General features: G+C 33.6%; 1 protein-coding gene across 1 annotated transcript in view; it reads right to left on the bottom strand.

Moving 5' to 3' along the window:
- The window catches only part of TTN (titin), a 270,706-nt gene that overhangs the window by 151,224 nt on the left and 104,350 nt on the right, over positions 1-15,132 (bottom strand). The window contains exons 105-125 of the mRNA XM_064373293.1: positions 13,862-14,071; positions 13,576-13,653; positions 13,451-13,477; positions 12,937-12,996; positions 12,534-12,617; positions 10,916-10,987; positions 9,187-9,234; positions 7,934-8,338; positions 7,403-7,465; positions 6,903-6,980; positions 6,668-6,745; positions 5,987-6,073; positions 5,674-5,754; positions 4,558-4,641; positions 4,082-4,165; positions 1,875-1,958; positions 1,573-1,653; positions 1,354-1,431; positions 1,117-1,194; positions 760-861; positions 201-305 (exon numbers count right to left, since the gene is read on the bottom strand). Coding sequence (XP_064229363.1) covers positions 201-305; positions 760-861; positions 1,117-1,194; positions 1,354-1,431; positions 1,573-1,653; positions 1,875-1,958; positions 4,082-4,165; positions 4,558-4,641; positions 5,674-5,754; positions 5,987-6,073; positions 6,668-6,745; positions 6,903-6,980; positions 7,403-7,465; positions 7,934-8,338; positions 9,187-9,234; positions 10,916-10,987; positions 12,534-12,617; positions 12,937-12,996; positions 13,451-13,477; positions 13,576-13,653; positions 13,862-14,071 — 2,067 coding nt within the window. The remainder of the gene's footprint in view (positions 1-200; positions 306-759; positions 862-1,116; positions 1,195-1,353; positions 1,432-1,572; positions 1,654-1,874; positions 1,959-4,081; positions 4,166-4,557; positions 4,642-5,673; positions 5,755-5,986; positions 6,074-6,667; positions 6,746-6,902; positions 6,981-7,402; positions 7,466-7,933; positions 8,339-9,186; positions 9,235-10,915; positions 10,988-12,533; positions 12,618-12,936; positions 12,997-13,450; positions 13,478-13,575; positions 13,654-13,861; positions 14,072-15,132) is intronic.

Below are 15,132 nucleotides of genomic sequence, written 5' to 3'. Positions count from 1 at the left end.
GATGGACAAGAAATACATTGGATTTATTTAATCTAGCATAATGCTCCTGAATCTTGTGTTTTGATTAAAATATTCATTTAATGAGACCAGTAGATGTTCACTGAATTTGTGTCACTTTTTTTGTATCTTTTTAAACAATTCGTGAAAGAAAACACTTCATCAAAAACCCAGATCTTCTCTAGCTTATTTGCATTGTGTACCTTCATATTCTGTGACCTCCGCTTCTTCCTCCTCCTCTCTTTCTTCTTCTCTATAAACTGAAATGGACACACTTTCTTCCTCTTCTGAATAACCCCATTCCTCCTCTGCAGATAGTTTAAAAAATAAGGTTTCATTTAAATTCAGCCTGCTGAAATACAGATGTATATACAGCCATGTGGTCACTATATGAATAATTGTTCCTCTATCTTTTTAGGACATAGACTCACTGTACTTCCTCACTATAAGGAGGAGGAAGCTAATTTAAGACGGGGGCAAGTACAGCCCAAGACTGAGAAGAATATTTGAGCTATGTCCAAGTGTGGCCACTTGCAAAATTATCACATTTTCGGGACTCATCTACTTCCTTCAAATGATTCAAGTCCAACATAGACACAAAAGACTTAGTCCCAGAAGGCTACAAAAGGTAAACACATTCTAATATCAACATAAAGAAACTGATAAGGACATGTTCTAAGGTAAACAATCACATGAGAAAGAAGAAGAGACTTTGAGGAAACACACACAAACTCATCTCTCCCCTAACTTCCGATTATATACCTTCATGCCGCATGACTTCCACTGTTTGAGGAACTGCAATGGATAGTTTTTCTTCAGCAAGAAATCTTTTTTCTTCTACAACAGTTTTCTTAGAGACTTCAGCTTTAAGAAAGCATTAAAGTTGAAGTTTAAAATCAAGAATTTTAACAATTCTCACTTTCTAGGATTTGGGGAAGAGTTGCACAGTACACCACTTTGACTAGCAAAATGGGAAAACAAGTTACATACCACAGGGACATAAACACAAAAGTTCCATTGCAAGTAAGACAACGAATCAGTACAAGCGCAGACCAGATAGAGAAAGCAAGAATAAACACACTCAGAGATTTTTTGTCAGAGGATTGAGGCAAATCCTACCTCGGGGAGGAGGAGCTTTCTTAGTGACAGGAACTGGCACTGCAACTTTCTCCTCTGGGACAGGTTTCTTAGGCAGGGCTGGCATTTTAGAGACATTATGCACTTTTAGAAATTTAATGTGATCTCATTGAAGCCCAATGCAAAACAAAGATATACACCAACAATGTACTCATATCACAAAACTAACAAAATGACTGGAACATAAAGACAGTTCTTGGGAAGATGGAGAGACAATACCTTTTGGTGGTGGAACTTCCTCTTTCCGAGGAACAGGTTTTCTTTCTTCAGGAACTTTCTTCTTTGGTATTTCTGGCACTTAAAGGATAGTATTGAACTTTAAAATTTGTCAAAAAGGCCAAATAAATGAGCAACATAGAAGTGGCAATTAGAGAAGACATGCAATTAAAGAAGCTTGAAGGAAAGATAAGGTTATTTCATGGAGATGGGATTAAGTACCTGCTGGTGGTGGAGATTCCTCTCTTTGAGTAACAATGGTTATTTTTTCTTCTGTCACAACTCTCTTCTGTACTTCAGGAACTTGAAAAGACATTTTTAGAATTGACTTTATATTTTCTAAAGTAGCTATTCACAGTTTTTTTTTTTTAAGAAAGTAGACACGTGGATAGACACTTTTGTTCAAGTCTCACTACAAAACATTCATTTATGATTAAACTAACTCAATAAATAGATAATTAAACACAAAATATTTTGCATCGAAGACAAAAGACAGGGCTTCTTTACTTTAAAAGCCACTGTACCTTTAGCTGGGGGAGCTTCCTTTTTCTTTGCAACAGGAACAGGAATCTTTTCTTCAGGGACAGGTTTCTTTGGCACCTCTGGAACTTAAAGTTTTTGAGACACGATGTTAGTTCAGACATATATCACTTTTATGAAAGAACATATGCACATACACAAATCTTTATGTAGTACATTAATGTTGTTATAGATTATGCATCAGCAAAATTATCCAGAAAATTTAACTATAGCATCACAAGGATCACAATGTCATAAATATCACAAATAATGTTTTAGAGGCATTTAGGCAAAAACGAGTTATTGTAACAGAAAGTTGTGCACAGAATTCATCCTTTATAGATTGATATGACTTTGCTAAAAACAAATCAGTGATTACACAAACAATCAAGAATGTGGATATAGTATATAGAAAGCTGCTTTGTGCTTTGTATTGAGAAATGGAGTACGTAACAACAATGGGTTTAATTTATTTAAGACTATTTTAGATTAAGACTGGGAAGTCTTAGAATAGTTGAATCTATGTAACTTACTCCTCTTCCCCGCATTTCTTCTCTGATTTTTGGGAAGTGTGCCTGTAGTGAATTCAAAACTAAGGAAATAATTACTCTACAGTAGGTCTCTTAATCTGATACTCATGTGTCAATGACCTTAGAGAGCTCTGCGTGCAAAATTTTGTGAGTATATGTATTTGGGCTTTTTTTCTAAGGGGCTCCAGAGTTTTCCACAGAGTTTTCAACCTAAAAAATGTTTACAGTGTATTTAATTTATCTATTCTAAGAATGAATAATGTTGACTTTTTAATTGGAAGATGAATTTTAACAGCATGCATTATTAGCAGTAATTGCTCTTATTTTAAATAAGATATTGGCAGCTTTTGTGAATCCCTGCACCTCTGCACTTGCATTTGTAATATCTTGGTGTAATTATACAGCTGTTCATTTATGTATGTATATATTATGCTATATATACATGTAGTATTTATACATATATACACGCTATTATACTATATGTATTTGTTTTATGAGTAAATGAGAGATGCCTCTTTGTCTCCTTTAGAAGACATACATGACTTTGCTGAAAATGAATTAGTGATTACACAATCAAGAATGTGCAGATAGCATATAGAAGAACTTCTTTATGCTTTGTATTGAGAAATCGAGTACATAATAACAATGGGTTTAATTGATCTAAGACGACCTGTCTCAAGTAGCTTTAGCATTAGTATTGGTTTTACTAATATGACCTTTGTATTTAATGGTGAGATAATCAAAAGAATTTTGAAAGAGCCAAGAGTTTGAGAAAGAGAGAAGCATATTTGATTCAGGAAGAAAATAGAAACATTGCAAAGTCAGGCAAAGAGAACACGATTCAAATGTACTATTTTAGTTAGGTCTGGTTTCGCCTAGATTGGATGATGTTGAATTCTTGCTGAGTCTAACTGAACAGATGTGTGCGGCTGTAGCTTGAGTGCTTTGTTAAAGTAGTGCCTTTTATCATCAAAAAAATCCCAAACAAACCAAAGCAAGGGACTTGTGATATACCACAGCAGCACGTTTTCATTCAAACATACCTCTATGACAGGTACTTTGATAGAGGTATGTTTTCTAATTAGTTAAGTAACTGAAACATTTATGGCAAATATCAAAGCTCAGTTAAGGTCTCAGGAAAATGATGAAAGTAAACTTCAAAAAATCTATATGTTCCCCACTCTTGAAGACTCGCCACTATTGACTTCGAAGAAGCATGGCACTGTGTACGTCTTTATGTAATTAACACTCAGTTCTGCCAAACACTCTCCAGTGGTCAGTGCCTACCTCCACCTCTTCATAATGCATGAAACCGCTTTCATTAAGAAAAAGTTGCATTTATGGATGAACCTTTTTTACTAGAAACATGTCTGTAGAAGACAAGTTTCACAAACATTTCCTCTTTCTCTAAGAGAGGGAAGATATTAGAAATTTAAGACAGCAGTTTGACATAGCTACTTCCTTTAATAGCACTTTTTGATGATGTCTTAGGAGTATTCAGTATAATAAATAAAGTATGTCAAGAGTATGGCACAGAAGCTGACAAATATTAAAAACACAGGAGAATATAAAAGAGACAAAAGACAAAGGCAGCGTAGTACATAAGAAAATCGCAGAAAGCAAAAGGCCGGCACTTGCAGCAAAGAGAGCAAAGAGTCTCCCCATCACCAGCTCTGGTGTACCTTTTGGGGGAGCAGCAGGTTCCTTCTTAGGCACAGGAACTGGCTTTTTCTCCTCTAGCACAGGTTTCTTGGGAACTTCAGGAACTTTAAAGATACAATTGTTGAAATAAATTGGAATATTCTAGTCTCCTTCTGAGACATTTAAGATTACATTGAAGCATAAATCTTTACTAAGAGTGTGAGAATTAGGAAGTAATTTAAATATGCCTATTTGTGATAGAAATGAATGCTAAATACCTCAATACCATATAGACATTACATACACCACACAAGCAAAGACGCAGTTAGCATGATCTAGAGTCTAAAAATGTTACTAATACTTGTATAACACATTACCACAAGTAAATGAAATCAATATACACAGAATTAAATATATTATAGATGATTTACAGATGGTATTTTGTTAATACACATATCCCATAGAAAAAGATACAAGACGGATGCTAAGAATTATTTTTTCACAAATATTATTCTACCTTTAGGTGCTGGGGGCTCCACTTTTTTAGGAATGGGAACAGGGACCACTTCTTCTGGAACTGGTTTCTTAGGTAGCTCAGGGACTTTAAAAGAAATGTGCCATTTTTGAGAAAGTGTGCCTTTGACAAGGCATATGTTATTGTAAGACTTAGAATCAAATAGAGTACAGATTCCCTTTTTATACCAATTGAATGCAAGAAAATTATGCTTTAGAAATGAGGGTAAATGAAGATGGCTGAATGGCTTATCAGAAAATGTGACTACTGTCACCTTCCTTTAACTGCAGAAGCCTCCACTTTCTCAGGAACAGGTGGGAGCAACCCTTCCTCGGAGGTGCCTGTGTCTGTTCCTCAGACACCTGCTTTTTACAAACATTCATAACTATGAAGTTAGGTTTTCTTTTAACCTTTACTTTTACAAAGCAGTTGCGTAAACACAATTGGGTTAGATTTTTTGTGCCTTAAATGTTTAACAACTTGGCTGGGATGGAGGGGGCGGAGCCTTGATCTATAGTGCTTGGAAACCTGATTTCCAAGGTGGTGTAAACATTCCCTCCCACCCTGGCTATCAAGGTCATATCGTTGTCCTGGAGTTGGAAAGAGATGTGCAGTAGAACATTATATGGTATTTCCACCACACAGACACAAAGAAGGAGACAATCTCAGAAACACAGAAAAGAATAAAATGCAGTAAAATAGGAGGTAATGAGTTTTGAGTATTTATTAACATTTGAAAATATAATATATTGAACTGTAAGTTTAAGTAATCTAATTTTTAATAATGGTGGTGTTAAACAACTGGCTGGCAAAATTCCTGAAAATGTAACCATGGGCTCTGGCGAGCTGGTGTGACCTGGCTCCAGGACACTGTGTTTCCAAATAACAGGTTACAAGATTGCAAACTCCCTGAAGCAGGGAAGGGAGCCTCCATTAATTTTCACTTCATGGCTCGCTACCCTTCCTCATGGTTCTTCCCATCCCCCATCACATCCTTTGTACATAGTGCCTATAGGTCTACAGACGGTGACTAAATCTCTTACTTAATGCTAACAGATGTTTACTATAGAATTTGTGCTTTTATTAAAATAGTTTAAACTTAGAATAAATTACTAATACCTTTAGGTGGTGGCTCAACCCTTTTGGAAACGGCAACATGAATTTTCTCTTCAGTAACAACTTCCTTTTGTACCTCGGGGACTTAAAAATGTACATTTTAATTACTAATATGCCATGTTGTGGGTGGTAATTGAACTTTACAAAGAATATTAAAATAAAAATTAAAACAGAGACAAACATGAAATGAAAAAGATGACAGAGAATTTACAAAGAGACAGAAATGTCTACGTGATCACAAATTAGACAAGAAGAAGGATAAAAATCTACCTAAAACCTTTTCATTTGAGCCCCCCGATTCTAGTTTGCCTTATACCTGTGACTGACACCTCCTCCTCTGTGTGAGAAGCAAAGACCATCTTTTCTTCTGAAATAACCATCTTCTTTGTATGCACAGCCGGTACTTTAAAAAGAGTAGTTCACATTAGTATTTTTTTTTTTTTTTAGTACAAGATACCAGATCAAACACATGGATTTTACACTCTGTTTAAGTATTTAGACACAGAATGAGTGGGTTAATATTATAGCATGAGAACAAATTCAGTATTGACAAGAAAACAAATCACGTTTGGATCTATAGGGACAAACAACACATGCAGCCTTTATCAGACATTCTTAAATGAGAATCAAATAGACACAACTTCTTCACACACAATGTTGTGCTTTTCCAAATCTGTTAGGGTGTATTTCTATAAACAAGAGGATAGGGAATATTATATGCAATGGAATGCATTGCATAGTAAAGTTAGCAAACTATTAATTAAACATAAAACCTTCCTTGAAATAAAAAGATGTAATTTTTAAGCAGAACTAGAAACAAAGTAGATAATGTTATTATTAAAATTAAACATGTGCAACTCAACGTAAAATTCGTATTATGTAAAAATGTGCTTTTTTGGTAGTTTCAGATTTGTGAGTTACTTAGCAATATATGTATACATGTCCATATACATAAATAAAAGTTTTAAACTTGTAGCTGAAAGATAAAGATGTATACCTTTCACTTCAATAACTTCTTCCTGTACTGGAACCCGGGAAGGTTTTTGTGGAACAATCTTCTTTGAAACTTCAGGTACTTTAAAAATATGTACAAATATATTTGTATTTTGAAGAATATTGCTTTGCACAAAATTTGAAAGTATCTGATTATATAAATAACTAACATGTGAGTATAGACCAGTAAACATATTACTTGTGTACATGGGTACTGGAAACGTTTTAAATGATAATACCTTTGGTGACTTGAACTGTCTCTTCCTCCATTCTTCGAGAAGTCTTTTCAATTTTTTCAATTACTGGCTTCTTTATAACTGCAAGCATTTTAAAGAAATTGCAGTACTTTTAGAATTCCCATTAAAATTCTCTCTCTGTCTCTCTTTCTCTGTATATATATGTTTACACACACCTATATGTATATATACAGATATAACTATAATTTTTTAAAGAGAGAGATAAGTTTGGTGCTTTGATATTTATGCACAACTTTGAACTTTAGGTACAAGTTTCTGTACTTAACATATTTTGATTATTTTAAATTTATTTTAAATTTACTATTACAATTTTTAATTAAATGAATTAGATAGAAATTTTAAGAAAAAAATCATTGACACAATAAAGCTTAGAGAAGAAGTTGTGCCTATTGGATTGAACTGCTGATATTTACGTTGCTACCAAACAAGCCATGATAATGATGTTGATGCTCTAGTCAATTTAAATATTTCCATTTACTTACCTTTAGGAGGTGGTGGTGCTTTCTTTACAGGTACTTTGGCTGGAACTTTTCTCTCATGTGATTCTTTAATAAAAACACAGGAATAAGAAGAGATGCTTAAATAGGTAAGTTCTCTTAGGTTGTGTTAATTGCAAATCAGATAAGGGAAGGATAATGTACAATTGCGTGAAATGCTGTATTTGGGATCATTATTACCAACACAATTCTTAGGGCTACGTTTTGAAGCAGGATCAAGCTATGTTTTACTTTTACTACTAACGAAGTAGTAAAAGTAAAACTTGAACTTCTGCTTTAGAAATTAGCACTTGCAATTTAGTCTCAGTAATAGGACTAAATGATTTAGTTTGTAATGTCAAAGCATGAAAGTAACTCTGAAGAAAATAACTTTTAAAAGATGTCTAACCTTAAAAAAATCTAAGATCATTTTACCCATTTCACATAAACTGCAAATCAGGCTCATGGCATTGAAAATTTAACGAACTGAGCAAAAATGAGCAAAAGCAGGAAACGAGTCACTCAGTTTATACATACCTTCATAGACCTCCTTTTGAACTTGAATCACTTCCCTTTCTTGGTAAGTCTCCTCCCACTCTTCCTCCCCTTCGTCGTAACCTTCTTCCCTTTCATAGTATTCTTGCCCTTCTTCAAAATCTTCTTCCCATTCCTCGTGAACCTCCCTTTTAGCTTCTACCTTGATCTCTTCATAGTCTTCATCTGGTTCTTCATAATAAGGTTGCTCAAATGGCTCCGTGTATGGTTCCATCTCCAGTTCGTCATAAGGTTCTTCGAAAGATTCAATGAAGACTTTCTTCTCCTTGTGGATGACTTGCTTTTTCTCATACATGGCTTCTTTTTCTTTCTGAACCTCTTTCTGTCTGGTTATAGTCATTATTTTTACTTCTTCAGCTTTAGAGGATACATCAATGATTTCAGGAGCTAAAATAGATAAAGATAATATAAGCATATTAATTCTACCCATGCAACCACCTCAATAAACAAAAATCTACCTAGTTAAACAATATCAGTATTTCAGATCTCAGTATTTTATTGATAATATTTTTATTGGTTCCATTTACATTTTTATTGACTATGGAACACAATAGAGTATCAAGACACATTCTACTCTTGATTTGAGGATGTTTCCAGTGTGAAAAAAAATGGATTCAATAAATATTATGAAGTGGACACATCTTCCATTATTCTATAAGAGCTCTAGTTTGCAGAACCCCTAGTTTCTTCCAATGGAATATTTTAATATTCGATGTTTATGGAATTTATATTTAATGCTTATGCAGATAAGCTTTTAAAAGAGTTCTGATTATTATTTCAAACACAGTTCTAATTTTAAACCTACATTTTTGACTATTGCATGATATCCCTTAGTCAGTTTAATAAAAACATTTAAAATTATGTAATCAAATCAATTAGGTACTTTTAGATAACAGACTTTAAAAGTTCTTAAGGGCTCTCATTACTTATATGACTCTTAACATTTGTGTTAACTACAATTAAAAAAAAGAAGAAATGGTCCCTTCTTTCTGGCTCTCACTGCTTCTTTCTCTGAGACCATTGCACAGAGGCAGCATAAACATCTGCCTGGGTTTCCTTTCCTGGGAAAGGGGTGATATGAAATAGCCATCATTTCTAATGCTAAATTTAACACAGCAGAGGAGACTCCACAACTTTATAATTAATTGGAAGCCTAATACTTAAAATAAGAATAGTCAGCAGAAGTGCAAATCTCAGAAATAAACAGAATAAAAATATTTAATAATTTTAGTTACCTTTTGCTGGAATTAAGGTGGTAGGAGGTGGAGGCTTCTTGACAACCTCTGGGAGTTTAAAAACATAAAAATGTGAGTTCATTTTTAGATTACATTATTATTAATGTTTACTAATCCTGTACATCATTGTTAGTTGTTTGTAGGAGCTATGACTACTAATAATACACCACCCATTCCAGGAATCATAATAATGTTTTTATTATTTCCAGATCTAGCTCATTAGAAATACTATGCAATGCTATATTAACAAAAATCAAACATGAAAAAGGCCAAAGTTTTATTCTAGTTAGATTGATTTAAGACAATTTAAATTGGTTCTAGTTTAGATTGATTTATAATAACTTAACATTAAGCATGAAGAAACTATTCAATATGTCCAATGTTAAAAATAATGCATTAGACTTTTTCAATTATTAACTATATAGTTCATGAAATATCCATGCTTTTTGAGCGTCCTCTTATTCCATGATGTTTCACAAATGACCACTCAGAAAAGTCTGAATGATGAATGATGCCTTGTGCTTCCATATTTTCCTTCTTTATGGAGGTTGTTGTTCTCTAATCTTAGTTGAATGTGTTAAAACTATTTGTTTTAATTTAGCTATCCAAGTGTCTTCCTAAAAATCTTCCAGGATATATTGAAAGTTAAAGTGATTTGAATTGATCCTCCTTCATAAAGTGTTTTTCTGCAAATATTGATATTTAGATCAAGTAAATCAGGAAGGATACTGAGTTGGGATGTGGCAACCTCTTAAAATTAGCACCAACCCTAGATCTTCTATTGATGTGACTCTATCAAGACCAGCTGTTGGGCACTTCCATGTTCATTTCAGCATTATGCACAAAGGCCAAGTTATGGAAACACCCTAAGTGTCCATCAATGGATGAATAGATAAGGAAAAGGTGGTATATACGTACACAACGGAATACTATTCAGCCTTATAAAAGAAGGGAATTCTGTCATTTGTGACAACATGAATAGAATTGGAGATTATGCTAAGTGAAATAAGCCAGGCACAGAAAGACAATGACTGTAAGTTCTCATTTAAATGTGGAAGCTAAAAAAGTTGAACTCATAAAGAGTAGAATGACGGTTACAGAGACTGGGGATTTAAGGGAATGGAGAGATGTTGATCAAAGGGTACAAAATCTTAGCTAGACAGGAGGAATAAGGCTTTTCTTGAGATCTGTTGCACAGAGTGGTGAATATAGTTAATAATAGTGTATGGTACATTTCAAAATCACTGAGAGTAAATTTCAAATATTCTCATCACAAAAATGTTAAGTATTTGAGGCGATGGATATGTTAATTAGTTTAATTTAATTATTCCATACTAAATTCACAGATCATAACATCATTTTGTACCCCAGAAATATACATACAATTGTAAATTGTCAATTTACAATAAAACAAAACAAAACAAAAAGACTAGCTGTTGGACTTCTGGGAAAGACCTTCTTTAAATTATCATCCAGAAAGAACCAGAATACACTGGTGTTGTCATTGGTTCCCAGGGGCTCAGGAGGACAGGAAAGAGAAAAGGGAGAAAAAAGGAAGTTGAGAGAGTGAGGACTGAGTCAAAGAAGAGAGTGAAAGTGAGCCAAGGGTGAGGTACCGTTTTGTGACTGCAAACTCTTACCCTTCTTTCACCCTCCACTATTTAGAATTTAAACGTTTTAGCTAAGAAAAGAGTCTTAAGTCTGCTTTTTGATTAATTAATTACAATACCTTCACGTGGTGTCACCTCTTTGGGCTTTGCAACAACTTTTTTGGCATCTTTCTTCACAGCCTTTTTGGTAACTAAAAAAGAAGATTTCTGGTGTAAGTAACTAAAATGCTTTCAGGAAACTAGGAATTTAATTGAAATATTTTATTTTTCCATATGCTGATAGTAGTGAGATTCTGCACATTACCACAAGATACTTGTTTTGGAAAGATCTTGGACTACATGCAAAAAAAAAAAAAAAATGGGTTTGGAGGGATATAGAAAATGTACTGTGATCTTACATCTTCACTGATTTTATGTCTGCTGACAGTTAATGTTTTCAAAACATGGATTGTGAATCTAAGTGATATCATAAACAGAAAAGTACCCATTTTCATCCTTGTTTCACTTAGGGCTGAACACAGATGTGTTAGGAGGAAGAGTAACAAGTGGGTTTAAAGTCCTTTGTTGTTGCTGCTGTTACACCTTAACAAGGTTCCTAATCATACTTGATTATGGCCTCTCATATTCATGAATAAAGAACAATCTCTTTTAATTTTTAAAACATTTAACTTCTCAAATTTCACAGTGAGTACTCAGATTTAGCCATGTTGACACTACCAGTCAAAGAACAAATCATTCCTTAAGATAAGTCATTATTTTCGACAACAGAAATAGAAATGGAAATCCAATTTATGATTGTTGATTCTTGTTCTTCCCTGCTCTCACAGCTAGATAAAATGTTTATGTTCATATGAATCTTAAAAATGCTTCTCTTTGTTATTGAGGTCGCATTAGTCACAAATTGGAAGTTTCTAACTGAATTTCCTCTGAGGTTGGCTGAAAAATAGGTCAAGCGTTTAATGCCAATTACAGTAGGTATTAGGGGCCTACCATGTCAAACTCTCGAATCTACTACAGTAATAGTGACTTAGCTATAGAAAAATATGATTTTGACATATAGAATTTTTTTCTGACCATGCTGGGAGAATTCTGACAGCATTCCTGAACTCCCTATAACTCCAGAAAGTCCCAGGAAATCTGCTGTCTAATTTAGTTGAGAAGCTTTGGGACACAAATAATACAATTTCTCTACTGAGTATTTGAGAGGAGCAGTTCCTTGGAATGCTTAAGATCTCTTTATTGGTAAACTCATGCCTTAGGTACAAAAGAAGTCGAATATTTCATAAGTATTCTAAATCATATTTTTTGTAACAAAATAGAAAAATTTAAAGAATAGTTAATACTATAATTGGGAAAAAACCTCAAGCTATAATTTGCAATTTGACTATAAAGTACTATGGTTTACTTTCATAAGCTGCACTAGAAATTGGTTCCATTATTCTTTTCATTATACACAGTAGTTAGGAAAATATGAAACATAAATTCTCTACTAATGTGTCAGCAATTCCATTAAAATAAAATATTTTAATGCCAAGCATGGTATTTTGTTTGATGATTTTCAGAGTTTTAAGCACATGTCTTACGCATTTAGTTAGCTAATACTTAGAGGATATAATTCACAGTCTGAGAGGCAATTCCACTTCTTGACCACTAGAGGACCAATGTGTCGTATTAAGCAACATTTTCGGTATCCCACAGTGAACTTATTTCGACATCTAGGTAGACGAGGTATAATACCTTCAATACGTTTTGCTGGGGGTTTCTTTTCTTCGGGTGTTGGTAGCAAAAGAGGGATAGGAGGAGCAACTACAGGCGGGATTTCTGAAGAAAAAAATGCCGTTAGTAACATGTTTTAGTTTCTTATTTTGTGTGAAGTATAATGAAAAGCCTCATGCATTTCTTTCAGAACTTCAAAGGTATTATAGTACCAATTCATCAATCAGAACAAATAAAAGTAGTATCTATTTATAACTGAAACTACTTTTTATTTTTACTTTAATTTTTAATTGCACATTGAAGAATACAACATGGGTTTGTTCTGACTCTGCTGCAGTTTGGGCATAGGCATATAATTTTGTACAAATTCCTAGTGCTAGAATATGACTGCTCCAAGCTTAGATGTTGAGATGCTGGGTCTTACCTTCTGGTGGTACTGCTCTGATAGGCATGGTTGGGATTGGAACTCTGGAGTCAGGAATATCTGGAAAGGGATGTGTAATGATTAGCATAGAAAGACTGAGAACAAGCTATTTATTAGACAACTAAGATGTGTTTGATTTATTAGACTCTAAGATATGTCAGGCATATCTAATAGCAGAATCTAATATACAGATAAAATAATATTAGTATTTTTCTGTATGTAACCACATAGACAAGTTTTATTCACTGTGAAAATTTGTTTCATTTTGTGGCCATTCTATTTGGCATGATTCTAGCATCAGCTGATGAGACCTTATTATCTCTAATTTGCCAAACTCACAAAGTCTAACATTTTATTATTTGACTGAAAGTAATTTTACTGAATAACACTTTTATTGAAAAATATTTTATTCACAAAAGAAAGATACCTTATACATTTTAGTTTGGCTTCTGTGATTTACAAAATTATGCCGATTTTATTGTAAGCAGGAATTGATTTTTACCAAACAACTTACCAGGAGGCTTCAGCTCAAGTTTGATTTCTGCAAAATAAAAAGATGATAGTTTTGTGTTAAGAATGGTATTGGTAGGTTACGTGTTTCAAAGATGGCAGGGTGGCTTTCAGATGGCGCTTCCTCACCTTTCGTTGTTAGGTACAGCTCTGCTGTGCTTCTTGCTTCACCTCTTGGCTCCAGCCGAGCGATGACCGAGTAGACTCCTAGGGAGAAAAATCATCCAGCTTTTGTTTTCTGTATGTTGTAAATAACACTTCTTTACTTCAATATACATATGTGTTTATTTACACTTGTCTTTTCTAAAAAAGTATTCTAGATAGAATTAGAGTATGAGTACATACAGGGGTAGAAATACAGAAAACAAATGAGGCTTAAATTTTACATTCACTGGAAAACTGTCAATGAAATCACCTTCATCATCTGGGGTCACATTGTGGATGGTCATATAATGACAGCGGCCATCATTCCTGAAGTTGTATTTCTGGCTTTCTGTCAGTTCCGTTGGTCCTTTGTACCAAGTTACAATGGCATCATCAAAGGACACTTCACACTCGAAGGTGGCAGACTGATGCTCACTCACCACAATGTTCTGAATGCGCTTAGTAAACTGAATTGGTTCAGCTGTTTAAATTCAAAGAGAGTTCAAAGTTAGATTATAGAGAGAGGAATTTCTTTTACTTGCTTTCATCTCAGATACTTAAAATCTCCATCATTGTACCCAGTTATAAAATAGTAAGAAAAGTTCGAAAATCCAAAATGAGAAGAAATGTTCTTTGCATTACTAACAAAAAAATATCCCAATTCTTAAGTGTATTCCTGCTGGATGAATGTAGAAAAGTGTAAAGAAATTATTGAGAATCCTTAAAATATTTATATAAAGGAAATATTAAAGAGAGCTTATGACCTAAAGTTAAAATTCAAAAGTGTTAGGGTACACAAATTTAATTGTACTCTACAACTTATTCCTCTTTCAAATTCTTTTTTACCTCAGTAAATAATATTTGCTATTCAGGATCTAGAATTGTTTATCTAATATGTATAACTTTTCCTGTAAAAAAATTTCAAACTCAATAGGAAATCTGCACTTGTCAATTAAAAAAAGAAAATTTAGAGTTCAGAAATCTGTTTTTTAAGTACATTTGGGTACACACAAAAAATGGCAGGAGTGTTTTCTAGAAGAGGCTGGAGGGGAGGTTCTTACATGTGTAACAGTACCATAAAATCTTAGAATCACAGTCCTCTGGTGAGCTTTATTTACTAAAGAATTATATTAAAATATCAATTATTTAAAAAAAAATTAGTACTTGCATCTGGACCTTTAATTTGAAAACCATTGAAAATACAACCAGTCACTGATATTTATTGCAAGGTAAGTCAGAAAAGTTGACATGCTTACGTAAATGAAATGTCACATATTTTTGTTTCAGCAACTACAAATGGGCATCAATAGCTGAAAGCAGATGCTACTATTATAACCAAAATTTTTCTCAATACAGTTTGAGGGTGTCTTTGGAAAATGTTTATAATCAATTAGGAAATAAATGTTACTCCTAAATTCTGAGATTTCATTTAATTTCAGAGATTCAGAAGGTTGAAACATAATCTGAAAATGAAATAAATATTTTTGAAAAGTAACTGCTAATTGCACATGACATGTTAATTTTATCCACATAAGAGAAAGT

This window comes from Aotus nancymaae, unplaced genomic scaffold (genome assembly GCF_030222135.1).
Source record: "Aotus nancymaae isolate 86718 unplaced genomic scaffold, 86718_ANA_hifiasm-v0.15.2.pri h1tg000008l, whole genome shotgun sequence".
Lineage (NCBI taxonomy): Eukaryota > Metazoa > Chordata > Mammalia > Primates > Aotidae > Aotus > Aotus nancymaae.
The sequence above is the reverse complement of the archived record's forward strand: the minus strand, read 5'-3'. Positions and strand labels throughout refer to the sequence as shown.